This window comes from Thermobia domestica, chromosome 17 (assembly GCF_964235325.1).
Source record: "Thermobia domestica chromosome 17, izTheDome1.hap1.1, whole genome shotgun sequence".
Lineage (NCBI taxonomy): Eukaryota > Metazoa > Arthropoda > Insecta > Zygentoma > Lepismatidae > Thermobia > Thermobia domestica.
In genome coordinates, this window is record NC_137470.1 from 172,215,691 (window position 1) to 172,234,531 (window position 18,841).

Below are 18,841 nucleotides of genomic sequence, written 5' to 3' on the forward strand. Positions count from 1 at the left end.
TATAGCACGTATGTCCTAAGGAAGTCTGAAATACAGCGTGTAAAGCCACATATAAGTCCAAGTCAACACATTCTGGGGCCCAAGACTATACTTCAGGATCTTCCTTTCTCAAAAAGTGTAAATTACAATGATCAAACTGCCGTCGACATTTCATTCAGTATTCAGCCGTGGTTAGACAAAATCTCATTGACAAATACGCTTTTATATGCAGGATCACCAGAAATGAGAAAAGTAAAATATATACTATCAAAACGCTCATACTCGAAATATTAGTACCGTACACTATATCAATTTATTCCGCAATATTTAAATATCCCAATCAAATATGAGCCCTAGGCTACAGAACAGCTGCAACATTCAGATTTTGCCAGAGCCAGCAAGATTGTCCGCTGACATTAGTTTCACGTTTTCGTTAATATATTACTACAAAATTTAATAAATGCATGTTTGCGAACTTCAGAGGACAATTCCTCTCTACGTCTTCCCAGATGCCAGTGTTCTTTTCTAGTCGGTGTGGAGAAGTGACAAAATTTGTTAACAGATAAAGGGAAGTACTACAAGCTCTTTCGCAGCTCATGTATATATCAATGGTCGGTAAGATGCCGCTTTTTCAACTGGGACATGCGTAGTCAGTCCATTGCATCTCAGACGTCAGTAGTTCTGGCTTCTTGGACCTTGTTGCGATACTTCTTGTTTCACATAATTCTTCAATTTCCTCGTGATTCAGCATCATCTCCAAGTAATGTGTGGTCCCAACAAAAGTAATGAACGTTATATGCGAAAGTTGTGCGCAATAGCAATTCTGCTAAGCAGGAAATAGTATTATAAAGATTCTTTTTCGTTCTTACTATTTTCTATTTGTAAACACAACTAGTGAACTTAGATATATGCCACAAAGAAAAACTGAAGAAACCTACATACAGGTTAACACACAGCTTTGGGGTTTTCTTTTTCTTTTTTTAGCATAGCTATAATTTGTTTTTGTGCTTTGTGTGTCGTAAGTTATAACCTATCCAAGGGAACATAGCCAGTGAATTGAATTTAGAAGGTCTTGACTTACAAAGTAGTGATATACAGACTCTGTTTGAGAACGGAGCCTGACCCTGGCTTGGCCATCGAATATAGTGATCTTCATTGGCTAGAGGATACACATCTTGCCCATTGATTTTCGTTGATATCCGGCTTGTAGTTAGCAAGAGTATCGTGTATAAGAAGAGCCGAGGCTGACCTTGGCCAGAGAGCTTTCAGGTGAACCTATGTTTATATTTTTGACAATGGGCTACTGCCCACTAAATTTCCTTCAGATGCAGCAGGGAGTTAGCGAGGAATAAAGTAGGCATATGAACAGAGATGAACTGAGCTGTCTGTTCCTGGCCGAGCTCGGCCACCAGGTATACGGACTTCTATTCCTTAGGCAATGGGATACTTGCATACTAGATTTGTTTCAGATCCGGCTAGTAATTACTATACCACACACGCACACAGATTTATATATATGGTGTTTCAAGACAACAGGAACAACGTTTGGGAGGTGATATCTGACACAAAGATAAGACAAAACATATAGTCCAACCTTGGTGCAGACAGCCGTCACTTCGTTGTTCTACTCTGCCGATAATATAGAGAAATGAATTTTAAACGTCCATAGTTCCAATAGTATTGGACCTACCGGAGTCGGGCCAATACTTTGCTTAGGACCTGGTATGTACCCTATCGAAATATCGATATTTCAGACTCATGTGGTACTTCTGCAACAATGTCTATAAAGGAAGTTGGTGAACACTTCAAATTTTATAAACGTAGCCAAACTCCTTCTATAAAAATTCCTGCGTGAGTACCGCAGAATTTTGAAGAATGTGTTTTGGATAGCGCACATATTAGTTCCTAAGTGAACTCATGACTCGGTTACGGTAGGTCCTATAGTACTGGAGCTCTGGACCTTTAACGTTCATTTTATTTATTTTTTTTCTCAGCCTGTAGCTTCGAAATGAAGAATATCTGCACTAAGTTGGTGTATATTTTTGTCTTACCTTGGTGCCAGGAATCACCTCTCAAACGTTGTCGGTATTGTTTTGAAACATCTTGTATGTATATATCGAGAGAAACAGTAATGCTACATATACCTACGCCTCGAGCTAAAGAAGTAGTCTAACATTGGGTCACGAATGGAAAATATACATTTACGCAGAATCCAGCTTTAATTTTACTATACTAACAAGAAAGGCATAACTTGGTTCGCTGTTTCCCTACCTTCGACAATGTCTTGCACTACCAAACTTGTCACATTTAAGGAAAAAATAAATAAGATTAACTTGAGTATCACGTTGTTTCAGTCCTTATCAGTTTTAAAGTATTAGACGTATCATATTTTAGGAACAATAAAATTGTAAGAAGAGAATGGAACTACATCCGGTATATAAAAAAACCAACCTTGTTTGTGTTAAGTCTTGCAATAGTATCAGTACACAACAGTAACTGTTGATTTTATTCCTACCTTTTAACGTACATTCTCGTTTTCCAACCATTTCCTGTCCCTTCAACTATTAGTAGAAGAGTTTCTTTTATATTTTCGCCCCAAACGTTTCAAATAAGTATGTGCTTGCAGAAAATATAGACAGTAGTATTAAATTGGGAAAAATCTAAACAGATTACAAGGTATTAAACAACTTTCAAGGAGACAGCCTCCAACAGTACTCTTGTACCAATTTTCTAGTACTAGAATAAAATGTTTGTCCAGAGTGAAGTTAATTGTGCACATAAGATATACATCTAAATATATATGTGAATGCGTACACATATGAATATATGAATACAAATACTTCCTAAAATTAACTTCATTATGAATCCGATCTGTTACATTTGGTTTTAAACGTGTCTTGTGAAATATGATTTCCAAGTAAATTTCATCCCACCACTAAGACGGATTAGGGTTTTCTTCGGTATGTGTAAACACGTGGTCTCTTAATTGTGGCTCATATTGTTTCGCAGCGTCCTGGCCCGTATATTAACGTAGATGTTGCCAACCTAATTTTTCAGAAAGTTCCTCTGCGCATTTCTTACATGTCAAAGACCTCTTAAACAAGTGCGGCGTGTGTGTTCCAACCTGTGAGCTGTCACTAATACCCTTCTTACACTCTTGACATAACTCATGTTTATCACTTGTACCTGTTGTGTTGTCAAATTTAAATCTACACTAAATAATTTCTCACACTCTTGAGGCATATGGAGTTTTTCAGCCGTGTGTGTTAACACGAAACTAAAAAATTTGAGTTTCTACTGAAGTTTCTCTTTAGCTATTAGCACATATAATGCTTTTAATATGATCCGGTAATGTATCATGAGAAAATGTTTTTTTGACTATATCTTTTTCCCTATGTTGACAGATGTATTTCTCATATGTGTTAAAATATGTGCTATTACATGTGAACCTGGACCTGGCTTCTATTACATGTGAACCTGGCTTCTCACACTCTTAGCACGCAGCATGTTGCTGATTTCTAAGTTAACATTTGTCTTAATAGATTTTGAGCCAAGTCTATCTCACATTTTTGTCAATAAAGAAATGTTTCATCTGTATATGGTGCCACATGTGAGACTCGATTATCGGTGCTTATGTTGTTTCAGGCCTGTTATTGTAAACATGTTTTTTGCAATATTGAATATTCACTTGCGACCTTGGCACGTATGAATACGGCCTATAAACGAATTAATTTTTTCTGACAAATCCGTTCGTTACAACTTTATTCACGCGCAAAAATTTTCTTTTCTCTATGTTCTAATATGTGTCTTACCAAATATGAAATTTGAATGAATTAACCACGCACTTTTCGGATATATCAAGTATTTCACCGGTATGTGGTAACATATGAATCGCCAAACGAGAACTTTGATTAAATTCTTTTTCTACACACTTAGTACGTGCATTTTCCACATGGATTAGAATTATGACTTTTGAACAAGAACCTCTTCACACATTTCTCTGGTATGTTGTTCTTCGCCTGTATGTATTATAATGTCTGTTGCAAAACTTGAACTTCAATTAAATACCCTTTTGCACTCTTGGAACGTGCGAGGCTTTTCGCTTTTATTCAAAAACACAAGTTTTGCTAAAAACTGCTTTTTTAACTTATCTCTCTCCACGGTGTTGGCATGTGCAAGGTTTTCTTTATTCTTACGCATAAACAAGTGTCTTGACAAATTGGAGTTATAAATAACTCCCTTTTCTACGAACATGTGATATTTTTCATCGACGTGTATTAACATGTGTTGCCAAACTTGAACTTTAATAAATATCTTTTCACACTTTCCTTCTCGTCAGATTTTACTTTTGTGTATTAAGATTTTTTGCAAAATCTGAACTACGATGAAAACCCCTTCCACATTGTTGCAAATGTAAGTTTTTCATCTGGATGTATTAACGTACGTCTTGCGAATTCTGAATTTTGACAAAAGCCCTTCCAAACTGTTGGCAACTTTGATTTTTTCAACTGTAAGAATTATTGTGTGTGTTGTTGAATGAGAACGTTAACTAATTTGTCTTTCAACTCTCTTGGTATGTGTGTGGTTCTCCACCTATGTGTATTAACATATGTCTAGCCAAAACAGACTTTTCTATAAATCTCTTTCCACACTCGTGACACGAGTGAGGTTTTGCACCTGTATGTAGTAACATGTGTCTTGCCAAATTTGATCTTCGACGAAAACCTAATCCACATTCTTGGCAGGAAAGAGTTTTTTCCTCTGTATGTATTAATATATGAGATGCCAAATGTGAACCTTGGGTAAATCTCTTTCCGCACACTTTGCAGATGTGATGTTTTGCAGCAGCGTGTATTAACAAATGTCTTCCCAAATCTGAATTTCGACGAAATCTTTTTCCACACTTTTGGCATGTGTGAGGTCTCTGATCTGTATGTATTAACATATGTGTAGACAAATGTGAACTTTGACCAAAACCATTTCCACACTCCTGGCAGATGTGATGTTTTACACCTTCGTGTATCAACATGTGTCTCGCCAAATGAGAACGTCGGCGAAATCCCTTTCCACACCATTGGCACGTGTGAGCCCTTTCCTCTCTATGGATTAACATGTGCGTAGTCAAATTTGAACTTTGACTAAACTGCTTTCCACACTCTTGGCATGTGTGAGCATTTTCGTCTACATGTGTTAACACGTCTCTCATCAAAACAGATTTTTCCATAAATCCGTTTCTGTGATATTTTCCATCTGTATGTGTTAACATGTGTGCTGCCAAATTCGAACTTCGAGTAAATCCCTTTTCACACTGCTGACATCTGTGAGGTTTAGCACCTGTGTGTATTAACATATGATTTCTCAATCCTGAACTTCGAGTAAATCCTTTTTCACACTGCAGGCATGTGTGAGGCTTTGCACCAGTATGTATTAACATATGCGTTTTCAATCCTGAACTTCGAGTAAAACCCTTGTCACACTGCTGGCATCTGTGAGGTTTTTCACCTGTGTGTATTAACATATGTGCTCTCAATCCTGATCTTCGAGTAAATCGCTTTCCACACTCTTGACAACTTTGAGGCCTTACACCTGTATGTATCAGCGTGTGTGCTGCTAAATGTGAATTTTGACGAAATCTTTTTCCACACTCTTGACACATTTGAGACTTTTCACCAGTGTGTACTAACGTGTGCTTTGCCAAATCAGAACTCCGACGAAATCCCTTGCTACAATGAATGCAAATGTGAGGTTTTGAACCTGTGTGTATTAACATGTGTCTTTTCAAATCTGAAATGCGACGAAATCTTCTTTGACACTCGTGGCAGCAGTGAGGTTTATCACCTGAATGCACTAACATGTGTCTTGCCAAACGCGATTTTTCAACAAATCCTTTTCCACAATCTTGGCAAATCAGAGATTTTTCACCTGAATGTATTAATACGTGTCTTACTAAATGTGATTTTTCTACAAACCCCTTTCCACACTGTTGGCAAGCATGACGTTTTGTACCAGAATGTGTTAACATGTGCCTTGCCAAATTTGAACTTTGACTAAATCCCTTTCCACACACTTGACAACTGTGAGGTCTTACACCTGTATGTATTAACACGTGTCTCGCCAAATGTGAACCTTGACTAAATCTTTTTCCACACTTTACGCAGATGTGATGTTTTGCACCTCTGTGCATTAACATGTGTCTTGCCAAATCTGAACTTCGACGAAATCCCTTTCCACAATCTTGGCATGCGTGAGATCTTTCACCTGTATGTATTAACATCTGTGTTGCCAAATGTAAACTTTCACCAAATCCTCTCTCACACTCTTGGGAAGTATCATGTTTATCAACTCTATGTACTAACATATTTGTTGCCCAATGTGACGAAGTGTAGCCTTTGTTAAACTCTTTGCAAGTAAGGGATTTTCCATCAGAATAAGAAATTCTTCCCTTTCGTGTAAAACACGTATTTGCTTCTCTGGAAAAAGTAATTTTATGAAAAATGTAACAATGAAACAGAAATCAAGGTAAATAATATTAAACACCAAGCAAATGCACTGGTAGCATGTACAGTACAGCAAAAAGAATTTAATCTTAAATATGATGCACTCGCACTCATTCATAAGTCATATTTCAAATTAACTAGTGTCCAATAATATTGTACTAGCAAATGAAATCTTACAAAAATATGCAACCTACTATCTACTTAGTTTCAAGTGCTTCAAAATGATATTATAACTTCCGTAAAACGTGTTTGAATGGGTAAAAATTATATGATGCTATATTCCTAATGTTGTGATGAACATATACAATTTAAAAACCCTTATAAAGCGAAAGCTACAAAAGGAGTTCACATTCAAAATAATGCTTTAGGAAATATCCTCCGCCTTTTTCAAAGCATTCTGAAAAATGCACATTTTATTTACATGAGTTAAAGTCATTTTTCTTTGTAAAAATGCGACCTGAAACAGGTCAAGATTTCTTACAGGAACAAGTAAGATTCAGAAACTGCACAGATCATGAACCTGGTTTCAATAGTCAAAAGAATATAGGCGATTTTATTTACTGAAGAAATTGTGAAATTCAAAAGTTGAAATTAAGCATTTGTTTGGAAAGGTTCTTGCAAATGTCGCAACCTCGTGATGAGGAGCGTGTTTCGTTAGTACAAGAAGATAAAGAACTTACTGTGCATGGCTTCGCGAAAGCATGAATGAAAACCGAAAAAAGTTAATTATTTGGAACAGGCTTGATTTTCATTGATACTTCCATAGTAATCTGCACTGTATAATTTTAGCACCAACTGTGAAACACAGAAGAAAATAGATTATAAGCTTTACATTACGTTCGGTAATATACGAAACACTTCGCTCTGGGATAAACAGAATCCGAAGGCAGGTAATCTTAGGAACAAAACTTCTCTTCTGGAAATCATAATAGACTAAACCAAGCCAACCTGGATTCCTATAATCACTTTGAGAGGATCGTGCTGTATCATATTCTCTTATCGTTTTTGACTTACAAACCGCCTACATTGCTTTCTCATTCACAATAATTTTACGATTCCTGTGCGTATTACTGACGCAAGCGAAATGACCCACAGTACCTATTTCGAATTCTTTATTTTTTTAATATGCAATTGCTTCCTATTTTAAAGATCAACTATACATACAACGACGTAAATTTTATGTTAGTTCACCTCACGCTAAACAACTTACTGAAAATTTTCTTTTCCCAATTCATGAGTCTTCTTTCCTGCTTGTCAATTACCATCCATATAATACTATACGATGCGTTTACAAAAAAGTGATAGGATGTTAGCACAATGTGCGAGAAATACAAGTTAAATGTGTGAATGGTAAAAATCTGGCGTGGTTAAAACATACATTGTTGGCCAAACGATGAATCAAATAACAGCATTGCTATAGTACTACGATAATAGTTAAAATATGGATAAAGGATTGAATTGGTGGCACTTAAGGACAAAGTGTGAAGGGAGCATATTCTGTATAACAATTCACAAAACTTCTGCCAAATGTCTGTCATATGGTTACAATTTTTTAACCTATGAGTATCAAGGAGGTGGCATGTATTATAAGAGATATCAGTAACAATACTAAAGTTAAACAAGTGAATATCATTTCAAAGTATGAAATAAATTCTTTTAAACAATGCAAATTTAATATTCAAACTTGAAGTAGTTCAACTGTAACTACCGCTTGCAATAGACGAACAAGATCAAAGATGGGACCAGTTCGGTGGACATTGAATCTATGTCAGGTAGCCATTACTAGCTATCCTTTGTTTTTTCTCTTGTATGGAGATAAATTTCCAGAAAAAAATCGTTAATATGAAGCACTTCCAATTTGAAGAGGATTAAGGGATCTCTGGGACGCTGAAACGATTAAAATAAAGCAAAAAAGAAAACCATCCTGGATACCTTGTAGTTTTTCTAAAAAGTACTAATAAATTCAATCCATTCCGGTTTCGATATAGTGATGATGTTTGTGATGAGAAGTTATATTCAATGCAAATAGCAATTGTAGCTATTGATTACCATTTGTATTCTATGGTGATAAATTTTGAAACCAAAAATTGATATTCGAACCACTTTCATATAGAACAGAGGGTAACGTAGAGGATCGAACTTGTTCTTGGCAAATTAAGTCAATTGCAAAAGAGCGCATTTAAACATATTCTATTGTTATTCTCTATAGAAATAAGTATTGAAACTAGTAATAACAGTAAGTTTCAACCAAATTCTGCTTTGGTATAGTGTTTTGATAGTGTATCTTGTCTTGAGACTTTGTATCGTTTGTAGAAAAAAAAAATCCTCGCTACTGTTACCATTTTCGTTTTATGGCCATAAAAGTTGAAACCTGAAACGTCTAACTCTAACTCTATTAATTCCGCTTTGAATAGACCTTCAACAGGAAAGCTTATGCAATTGCTGAAAATCATATCTCAATATCTGTTACAATTTTCGCACTACAGATATCTGGATTGAAACCGGAATTAATAATAAATTTGAACTACTACCGGATTTGGTGTAATTATGTGAATACTCATGATGTGCTGTCTTGAGACAAATCGTTTGCAGAAAACACTTCTCCCTAGTTATTACCTTGTTTGTTATGTGGTAATAAACGTTCAAACAAGAAATGGTTAATTCTAACCACTTCAAGTTTGAGTTAAATTGAGTTGAGTTGATTTTGAGTTTAACGTCCCTTTCAGCACCCGAGGCTACGTGAGACGGGATCTATAGATTAACATGGAATCCAAACCACATGAGCTCCTGCCTTGAATCAAACTCGGGTCTGCGACACCAAAAGCTCGTAAGGTAAACCACACATCCACGAAGATCTCATTGAATTGTATTTCAACCGATGACATGAGTATCTTCTTTGGATGCGAATTCTTTGCAAAAAATTGCAACTTCATAGCTTTTAACGTTTCTGCTCTAAGATCAGTATTTGAACTGAAGTTAATAGTAAATTTCGGCCACTTCCGATTTTGAGAGTGTGTTGTGGATAGTCATTATATATTGTATTGAAACGCTGAATCGTTTACAGAAAACTGCTTGTCGTTATGTGCAGGAGATTTTGTACTATTGAAATAAAAGTTAAAAAACATACTTAAACCGCAAGTAACATGAAATTAGAACCATGTCCGGTTTCGGTAAAGTTTTGTGGATAATCACAATATGTTGTGTTTAGGCACTGCATTATTTACGGAAAACCGCTTTTCACTATCTGTTACCGTCTTCGTACTGTAGTGATAAATGTTGAAATCGAAAATGACTAATTTGAAGGCCTTATGGTATGAATAGAAGGTTAATGGAGAAGATGGAACCTATTCTTCTGATTCTGAATCGATTGCAGGAAACCGCGTCTCAATATCTCTTACTCTAAAGAAATAAGTATTGAAACTAGTTGTAGTAGTAGGTCTGAATCACATTCGTTTTTGGTAGAGTGCTCTGGTTGTGACATGTTTTCTTCACCCTGTAAATGGCTTAGAGAAAACCGTTTGTCGCTGTCTATTAAAGTTTCTGTTCTATAGTGACAAATAATATAATCGCTAATGACTAATTTCAATCGCTACGGTTTGAATAAAGGTTAGCGGGAACTGTGGAACATTTTCTTAGAACGCCAAATTGATTCGTAAAACCGATATACCTTACCATTCTTGCCCTTTAGAAATAAGTAGTGAAGTCGGAAATAATATTAAATTTGAAGCACTTTCTGTTTTTCGTAGAGTACTGGGAAGACTCATTTTGTCTTTGATGCTGAATCATTTGTTAGAAGACATCTTCTTGCTATCTGTTTCCGTTGTCTGGCGATAAAAGCTTAAACGGAAAATGGCTAGATTCAACCATTTCTGTTTCAAACAAAATTTGAATACAGTAGATGGAACCTATGGTGTAAATGCTTCATAGATTGCAAAAAGCCGCTCCCTGATATCTTTCACTGATTTATTTCTCCAGAAATCAATATTGAAACCGGGAGTACTAGTAAATTTGAAATACTTACATTATCGATAGAATATTGTACATATTAGTGATATATTGTCTTGAGAGGCTGAATTCTTGGAAGCAAATCGCTTCTCGCTATCAGTTGGTGTTTTCATTCTGTGCCGATAAATGTTGAAACCGACATTGAAATCGCAGTAATAATGAATTGGAACAACAGCTGATTTTGGCAGAGTGTTGAAGATGCCCACGATATGATAGACACTGAATCGTTTGCAAACAATCGGTTCTCTTAGCTGTTAGTGTTTTGTTCTATGACGATAAAGGTTGAAACTAAAATGGCTGATTTGAATGAATTTCAATTTGAGTACAAGATATACGGGCGAAAAGGAATCTATTCTTGGGACGCTAAAATAAATTCTTCACAGAATTTACCGTTTAATCTCTACGGAAATCAGTCTTGAAAACGGATGTAATAGAAAATTTAAATTACTGTAAAAGTAAATATTTGAGAGAAGAGAAACGGAATAAGACAAGTTGCCACAGATATGACAGTAAAAAAAAAGTCGACGGAGACAGGAGGAAGTGCAGGCTATCACCTAAAAAGGAAAAAAAATAATATGAAGAAAAAAATCCAAGTTTGATAATGTAAACTCTTGTAGCCGTTGATCGATATGGTCAAAATCGGCAGCTAACCCAGTATCGTATGTCCTTTAAGCCAGCTGCAAAGACAATCGAAGAAACGCCATGCACATAATTTTCTTGGTAAATTATGAGCATTTTGGGAGCCTGTCATTTCAAAGCTGGCTTCGAAATCAATTTGAGCTTTGCACTTTTTCTACACACTGGTGATACTATTTGAAATATGAAATCTAGCTGCAATTAGTAAGAGTCCATGTGACAACTTGTTGATTTGACATGGAATAGCCCACGCGCCACAGTATGGACCAGTACAGAAAGACAGTATGAAATTTGGTAAATATTATAAATACACGACAGTCTAAAAAGCAAATTACATATAAAACCTTGGATTTAGAGCCACCTTTGTACTTTCCTACTATAAACCTGCACAGAACCATGCAAAGCCTCTTAGAAGGTGCAAGTTTTCGTGCTACTAAGAAACTTTTGTCCGAAAGGCGAAATGCAATTAATACTTTTCTGTTTACGACAATAAACTTAACCTGGACAGTAGAGACATAATTTGTAAATAAATGAATAAATAAGTCTACGCTGGCATTTTACAAGAAAATGTTAGTGCCCCATAACAAATATTGAGACTAACTTCGCTTGAAAACAAATTTATAATAATAATGAGTCTGTCGCTCTAAAGTTATTCTACACAGAGGAATGCAACTTTGCCCATATGATGTACTAGGTGCATATTTTCTGAGAAAAAATGTTACTGTCCCTTAATAAAGATTGAGACTAACGTCGCTTAAAAATTTATTAATGGTCATGATAAAAAATCTCCCTTTAAAGGAAACCTGCAGAGAAGCTGATATCGTGTATAAGGTACAATTTTAAAAGGTATTAAAAAACTATTTTGTCGGAAGGACACTTTATATAGTTACTAGGTACTGGTAAATCTATTCTTAATCTACAATTACCACTTATTCATTTGTAGCTTTTATTATTCACTATTAATCACAAATATTTCATACTTTCATGCTTCTTTTGCTCTTTCCTACATCCGTATGCATAAATATAAGTATTATTGCGCAAAATTAGTACCTTGGAACATATAAGGTTGCAAACTACGCACTACTCATAAATGACTAAAAGAATGGGCCGAATAAATATCGTCTTCCTTCCCAGTGAAGTTGCACAACCGGATCGTGACGTAATGTCACGTGGTATTTAGTCCACTTTGCCCACGCAACTTTATTGATTAAAAAAGTTATTCACTTACTTTATCAAAATATAGCTGAGCGAGCGTACGCGAGTGAAGGTGGTTAGAAGCCCCGCAGGGCTAGTTTTGTTCCACTTTGACCCACATGATAATACGACGAGACATTACGTCACGATCGTGTAGTGCAACTTCAATGTAAATCGAACCTCTCACTTTCCCTCCATTATAGTAGCATACATATGCTAAGTTAGTAAATAACATAGTGGGTTTGAAACACTGTAAGATTACTCTCTACTGCCTTCTTAACGTATATCGCATCAATCCGCGAACGCATACAGTTCACAATTTAATTTATGTTTTCTCCCTTATTAATCAGCCTACGGTAATGACCTTTCTAACATTTGTTATTCTCATTTTCATATTTCGTCTGATTCTGTTCATTTCACCGTAGAATTTGTAGTTTGGGGCCGCCAACTGCGGCAGATAATCCTACGAAATTTACGTTACTAATGTGTTAAGATACTTTGGAACAGAAATTCGAAAACAATGAAAACATATTTGGATGTTATCTATAACGTTTTTCGTAGCGAATATATACATAATTCAACACGTAAAGTAAGTAATTTTATGTCATATGCAGTGTTTTGCGCTATGCTCGTTTATGTCTATACCCATCTTCGCATACTTGCCAGCTTTCAACGGATGCATCCCTTCGCTAGTGCTGGGTCCCCGTGCTGCACTTCTCCCGTGACTTGATTCGATAGCATTCGTGCTTTTTTACTACCAATGTAATACAAGTTGGATAATGTCCTCTGCACAATAGTTCTTATTCTGTATGTACCCTTACGGCCACCCTAAAGTGAACCTATATGAAGGAACGCTAGCCCACATTCCAAAAGTAATTGTTAAAATACAAAAAGTCGAACTCGTAAAAAGAGAAGCAAATATGCAATGAATTTATGAATGGATCCATACGATAAATGTACAGCGATTTTTGGTTAGAATCCTCTCTTATCTTGTGTTTTGAACTAATGTCGTTTGGAAGCCCTGGGGGAAAATGTGGCTGGGCGGATTCGAGACATATCATCAGTGTTGCCAATTTGGGGAAAAAGTCGCTAAATCTAGGGGATTCGCATTCCAGGATAGCGACAAAAAATAATTTTTCCGATTAGCGACATTTTTGGTGATTTTGGAATGACGATTTGGCGACTTATTTACAAATCTAGCGACTTTTGTACTGCGAACAACTTATCATAAAATAAGTACTATTAGCTCGAATCAGTTCAGATATATGTTTATTTTCCTTTTGCTTATTTGAATCAGTGCAGATGTTGACGAGCTGGGAAAGTACACAACATTTATCTCTATATTCCCGCTTCGATTGCTGTTATCTCTTACCTTCTAACGGGGACCAACTCCAGCTTTTAATGTCGTTTAGTTTACAGAGCTTCCGTTTAGAAGCACACATATTTCATTAACGATAGCAAACAGATTATCTGTAGAAGCGTGAGTAGAACTGAAGTAAGATTTTTCCTAGACCTTGAATTTTGTTCCTTTTCTAATCTTATTTTTGATTTCGTTGAAGCAAAATTGATCATAAAGTTATATTATATATATATATTGCGCCAATAACTACCAGTACATTTGAATTGAGCTGGAATTTTTAAATGCCTTTAGGCATCTGTAGTATGAGTGAGGAAATGCCCTGGAAATACTAAGTGTCTGTTCTCGGTAAATCCTTTTCTTCCAACTTTCAGAAAATTGACTTAAACTATCGATTTTGCAAAACTTCCGTCTGTTTTAAGCCCAAACGGAAACATGACAGCAGAAATTTTTGGAAAGTGTTGCTATTTTCACTGCTGCCTTCTCACTTTAGGTAGTGTATATTTACAACGAAGGAAGGGGATACACGTGCACCTTTGCACCCCCTAAATCCGGCCCTGTATATGAGTATTTCATATACGTTCTTTTAGAGTATATAGTACTATGGCTTGAATTGATCACGTATTTAATACATACATACAAACACACACACACACACACACACACACATATATATATATATATATATATATATATATATATATATATATATAGAGGTAAAACTCCACGAACATTTTTTAGCGACTTTTCACCCAAAATTGGAGTCATTTCATCTCCTATTTAGCGACTTTTTGTATCAACTTGTTGGCAACACTGCATATCATGGGTAAAATCACAAGCGTCCATATCTTTGTTCCAGTATAAGGCATTTCATGCTGCCTGTGCTTTCGCAGAAGGCTCTAATATGGAACAATATCGTATAGCATCCATATTGCAAATATCTACAAGAATTGGTGAGAAATGTGTAATCAATAATAATCATTACTTCATCGAAATACGAGGTCTATAAGATTGCTTAGTAGTATCGATCATTTATGGGGCAGCGGTGGATCAGTGATAGAGTGTTCACCTCTGATACAGGGAGTCCCTGGTTCGATCCCAGCTCGTGCCAAATGAACTTTGTGGTGGACAAATACCGTGTGCGTGGGCTTCCTCGGGTTTTCCCATTTCCTTCATTCCACTATTTCATTCATTTCTCATCATCACCTTCTTTAGCCTAGCCGGAATAATGTGGGATGTAAAATTCGAAGATTTCATTTCGATCACTTATGTTTTTGTGTACAGCGAATGTAAGTGTGCCGTGCCACTTTCAAACTGTAGATTGTTAATTTACGTCGACTTATCTCCGATACCTAACTATATCTAGCGAAGTATTTCATTTAGCTATAAAATTTCCGAATACATGTGACTGTGTTATCAATCTAAAGCTATTACTTTATTTAAAAAAAAAAAATGACATTACCTTTCAGGCCCAACTAAATTTAAACTTTCTGTTGTTAATTGTTTGTAGTCATCAGAGTGTGACAGGCGCGTCTCTTCAACCACTATTTTTCTTAGCGTTTTTATATTACTTTCAAATGCGGGGTCTTTTACTGAAAATTCTGATTTCACGATATCAATGTTTAATTTCACATCCGAAGAATACATATCTACATTCTTCTCCTTTGTTTGCTCTGCTTCCGTTGTAGGTAATATTATTTCTTTTTTGTCAATCATCAGTTCGTATGACCATATTTTCCCTTCAAGTGGATCTTCCTCAGGAAAGTCATTCTCGATTTCTTCTTTGCACATCAATTCCAACTTAACACACGACTTGCCAGCCATTATGACTTTACATTTATGACGAACTTGTAGCTGTGCTTGATACTTTCAATTTATTGTATCCTATCAGTGTTAATAAAATGATTTAAAGGAACGTCTATAGAAGCAACTTTATACTTGCAATCAAATATGATCAAATTTTAATAAAATACAGAAGAATTGCTTTCTGAAAATAACACGTTTGAATGCTTTCGTTGTTTGCTTCTACGAGCCAGTGTTGTCAACAACCTCTGAAGAAAATAGGCTAGATGACCTTCAGAAATCTTTTTTTTCACCCCACAAATGGCTAGATTTTGAACTGCTAACCTATAACCCATATAGTATGTTTTAAACAGTTGCTTTTTGTGTGTGTGTGTAAGATTAGAAGTGAATTATAGTACAATTTGAAATGTTGAATTTTATTCGCTGAAGACTAACAAGCAGGGGCGTCATTTAGTGAGGTCAGGAGGGGCAATTGCCCCCCCCACCAAAAGTTTGAGGAATACATATACTCCAATCGATTGTCTACTAATATACTAGTACAGAAGGTGAAAATCTTATATCGGTGGTGCTCTTGCCCCCCTCAACAGAAGTCTGAAATGACGCTCCTGCTAACAAGTGTCATACGTAACTTTAAATTACAATAAAATCCATCAACAACTCATCTGATTTGTGAAAGTCAACAGCCATATTATCAGTTCAATTGAAATAAGGCATCACCGATGACGTCGCAGCTAGCCGAGACACTGGAACTTGATGCACCATCGTTGGATTGTGGATTGGTTGTGTAAATTGCCATTGTCCCAATTTTCAGTAGTGCTTCTTTCGGCAGGTCATAGTCGTTACAACGCTTCTAATTTCTTCGTACACCCACACGAATCGTCATGATTGCATTGAATGTTTTCAAGCTAATAAGATCTTATTTGTTTCCTTTAATAAACTAAAACTATCTCCGTGGCTTGAAGAACCGAACAGTTACTAAAAATTTGTATTAGAAAACTCTCATTCTTGTAACGAAATGCGAAAATTAAAATAATTGAAAAGTAGCAAACGGAGCCGTTACAGGAGCGACATTAAAATTCTTTCTCAGTCGACAAGTATTGTTAAGTATTTGTAGTGGGTGGAGAGAGAAGACACAATGATTTGTTGCGTAATAAAACACTCCCAGTCAAGAGAAATCAATTAATACGAGTATATATAATGACAAATAGGCTTATTTTTTTAAAACAACTACACTTAATTTCCAAAGAAAAAAACGTATTTTAAAATTAATTTAACGGCTAATAAAAGAAAAACAAAGTAGCAAAAGAGTTTTATATAATAAGCTATATTTAAAGCTATAAGCATTTCGTACTTTTGTATGGCTAAATGCCTCTCCAAATAGGCTAGATTTAGCCAAAAATAGGCTAAAATGGCATCACTGCTACGAGCCTGAATGCCAGTGATGCCAGTTTCGTACCAGCGAAATTCATGTCCGAATCCATGAAATTTTCCGATTAGATGCAAAATTTTCCGCTAACTAAAATAGATATAATTTACAATATATTTGAAAAATACCACATCAGAGAGCTTATGATGTACAGTTGAATTCATTCTCTTGCTATAAAAGGCACTATTTACGGTTGTGAATGATGAAATCACAAACAAAATTTTAAAATACTCCACCTTATGCAGAGTCGTTTTGAAGGATGATTAACGTCATACTAAAGGCCTAACTAATACAGGAACCTTATGTTAGTCGAACTCTTTAGTATGGCATAATCACGCGTCAAAATGACTTTGCATACGGCCCACTATGTACAATTTTTAAAGCGAACACTATGTTGTTCTTATGGTTTCGAAATGGATGCTATGTACGGCAAACCAACACTTAATTCAATTTTATTAACCTTTACACGATTCTTGTGTTATTGCTCACCACTTGTTCCTTCCTACAAAAACTTGCATCGATAGGCAGGATATTTGCATTTGCTTTACATTAGCTGGATGTTTCGAGTCTTTTGTGTTTCTAAAGTTCAGGTTTACCACAAAAGAGCTCAATATTACAGATCTTACATCTATCTTTGGTATCTATTTCCGACTCAGACTGTAACAACTCGTTAAATTGTGGATCCAAAAGTCACTACTTGTTAAATCTCCTAGTTTCATCTTGATTCTTACCATCGTTCATCTTTTCTTTTTAAAAAAAAAAGAAAAAAAAAACTCCGTAGGCCAAATGTTGCATTTCTCTCCTTCGTCCTAGCACGAACGAAAACTACACAGCTGTGACACGAAGGAGCTATTTCGAAAAGAAGAAAGCTGTGATTCTATGGATAAAAACTTCATACAATGATAGGAATATGAAGTATTGTTTCCTGTTTTATCTATTGATGTTGTAGTTGGTGTTCTTAGTGAGTTTACTCATTAGTTTAGAAAGAGAGAATATTGTAATTCCAGTCATAAATGTGCAACGTATTCTTGTTAGTAATTCATGAGACTAGAATTGCCGAAAAGTTATAAGGACAGATGGAATAGATTTAAGTGCATCTACATGGCATTATCAAAAGATTTATTCTCCACAATGATGTCACGTGGAAAACTTGGTTTACTACAATCACTGTCTCCTTCTGCTCGTTGTTTCGTATCATATGTGTCTGATCGGTATGATATTTCTTCTGATCATTGAAACATATCAGAAGCCTACACGTGGCAAAGTGCAAGAACACTTGGGGCCTTGCGGGAGCTCATGTGGTTCGGATTCCATGTTAATCAGTAGGTCCACGTCTCATATAGCCTCGCTGATGAACGGGACGTTAAACTCAAAATCAACTCTACTCAACTCACTCGGGGCCTCATACAGAGTCGTTTTGAAGTATGATTAGATTCATAATATAGGCCTGACTACTGCTGGAAACATATGTTAGTCGAACTCTTTAGTATGGCCCTAATCACGCGTCAAACGACTCTGCATAAGGCCTTTAATAACTATGTCCCCATTTGTTTCGGAAACAACTAACCCATCTCACGTGTACAAGAGGGAGGATAGGTGTTTACTCACCGTCAGTTTGCAGCAGGAGCTCATCGACACTATTTTGTTTAATTTTGCTTTTGCTGACTTTTATCTAGTCGCATTCTTCTGTCTATATGCCCGCTTAGACAAGGGTAAAAGTGGATCTGATAAGGTAGGGAGACGGGAGGTATGGCATGACGTCACGCCGTCCCCCTGTCTATCTTTGCCCATGGTAATTTTTTAGGAACTGGAGGACGTAGTACAAATTTTTTGGAGGTGGAAGAAGGCGTGCCTTACGCTAACCCTCACTTTTATCCCTGTGCTTTGATGAATGCAAAGTTGGTCAACCTTGAGATGAGTCAGTGAATGAATTGTGTGTAAGAG

General features: G+C 36.1%; 1 protein-coding gene across 1 annotated transcript; it reads right to left on the reverse strand.

Moving 5' to 3' along the window:
• Positions 1 to 307: 307 nt before the first annotated feature.
• LOC145674504 (uncharacterized) lies at positions 308 to 15,690 on the reverse strand. The gene is made up of 2 exons (XM_081744656.1): positions 15,131 to 15,690; positions 308 to 6,449 (listed from the first exon to the last, which is right to left on the reverse strand). The coding sequence occupies exons 1-2, from the start codon at positions 15,490 to 15,492 to the stop codon at positions 4,541 to 4,543; spliced, it is 2,271 nt and encodes a 756-aa protein (XP_081600782.1). The 5' UTR covers positions 15,493 to 15,690; the 3' UTR covers positions 308 to 4,540.
• Positions 15,691 to 18,841: the final 3,151 nt, after the last annotated feature.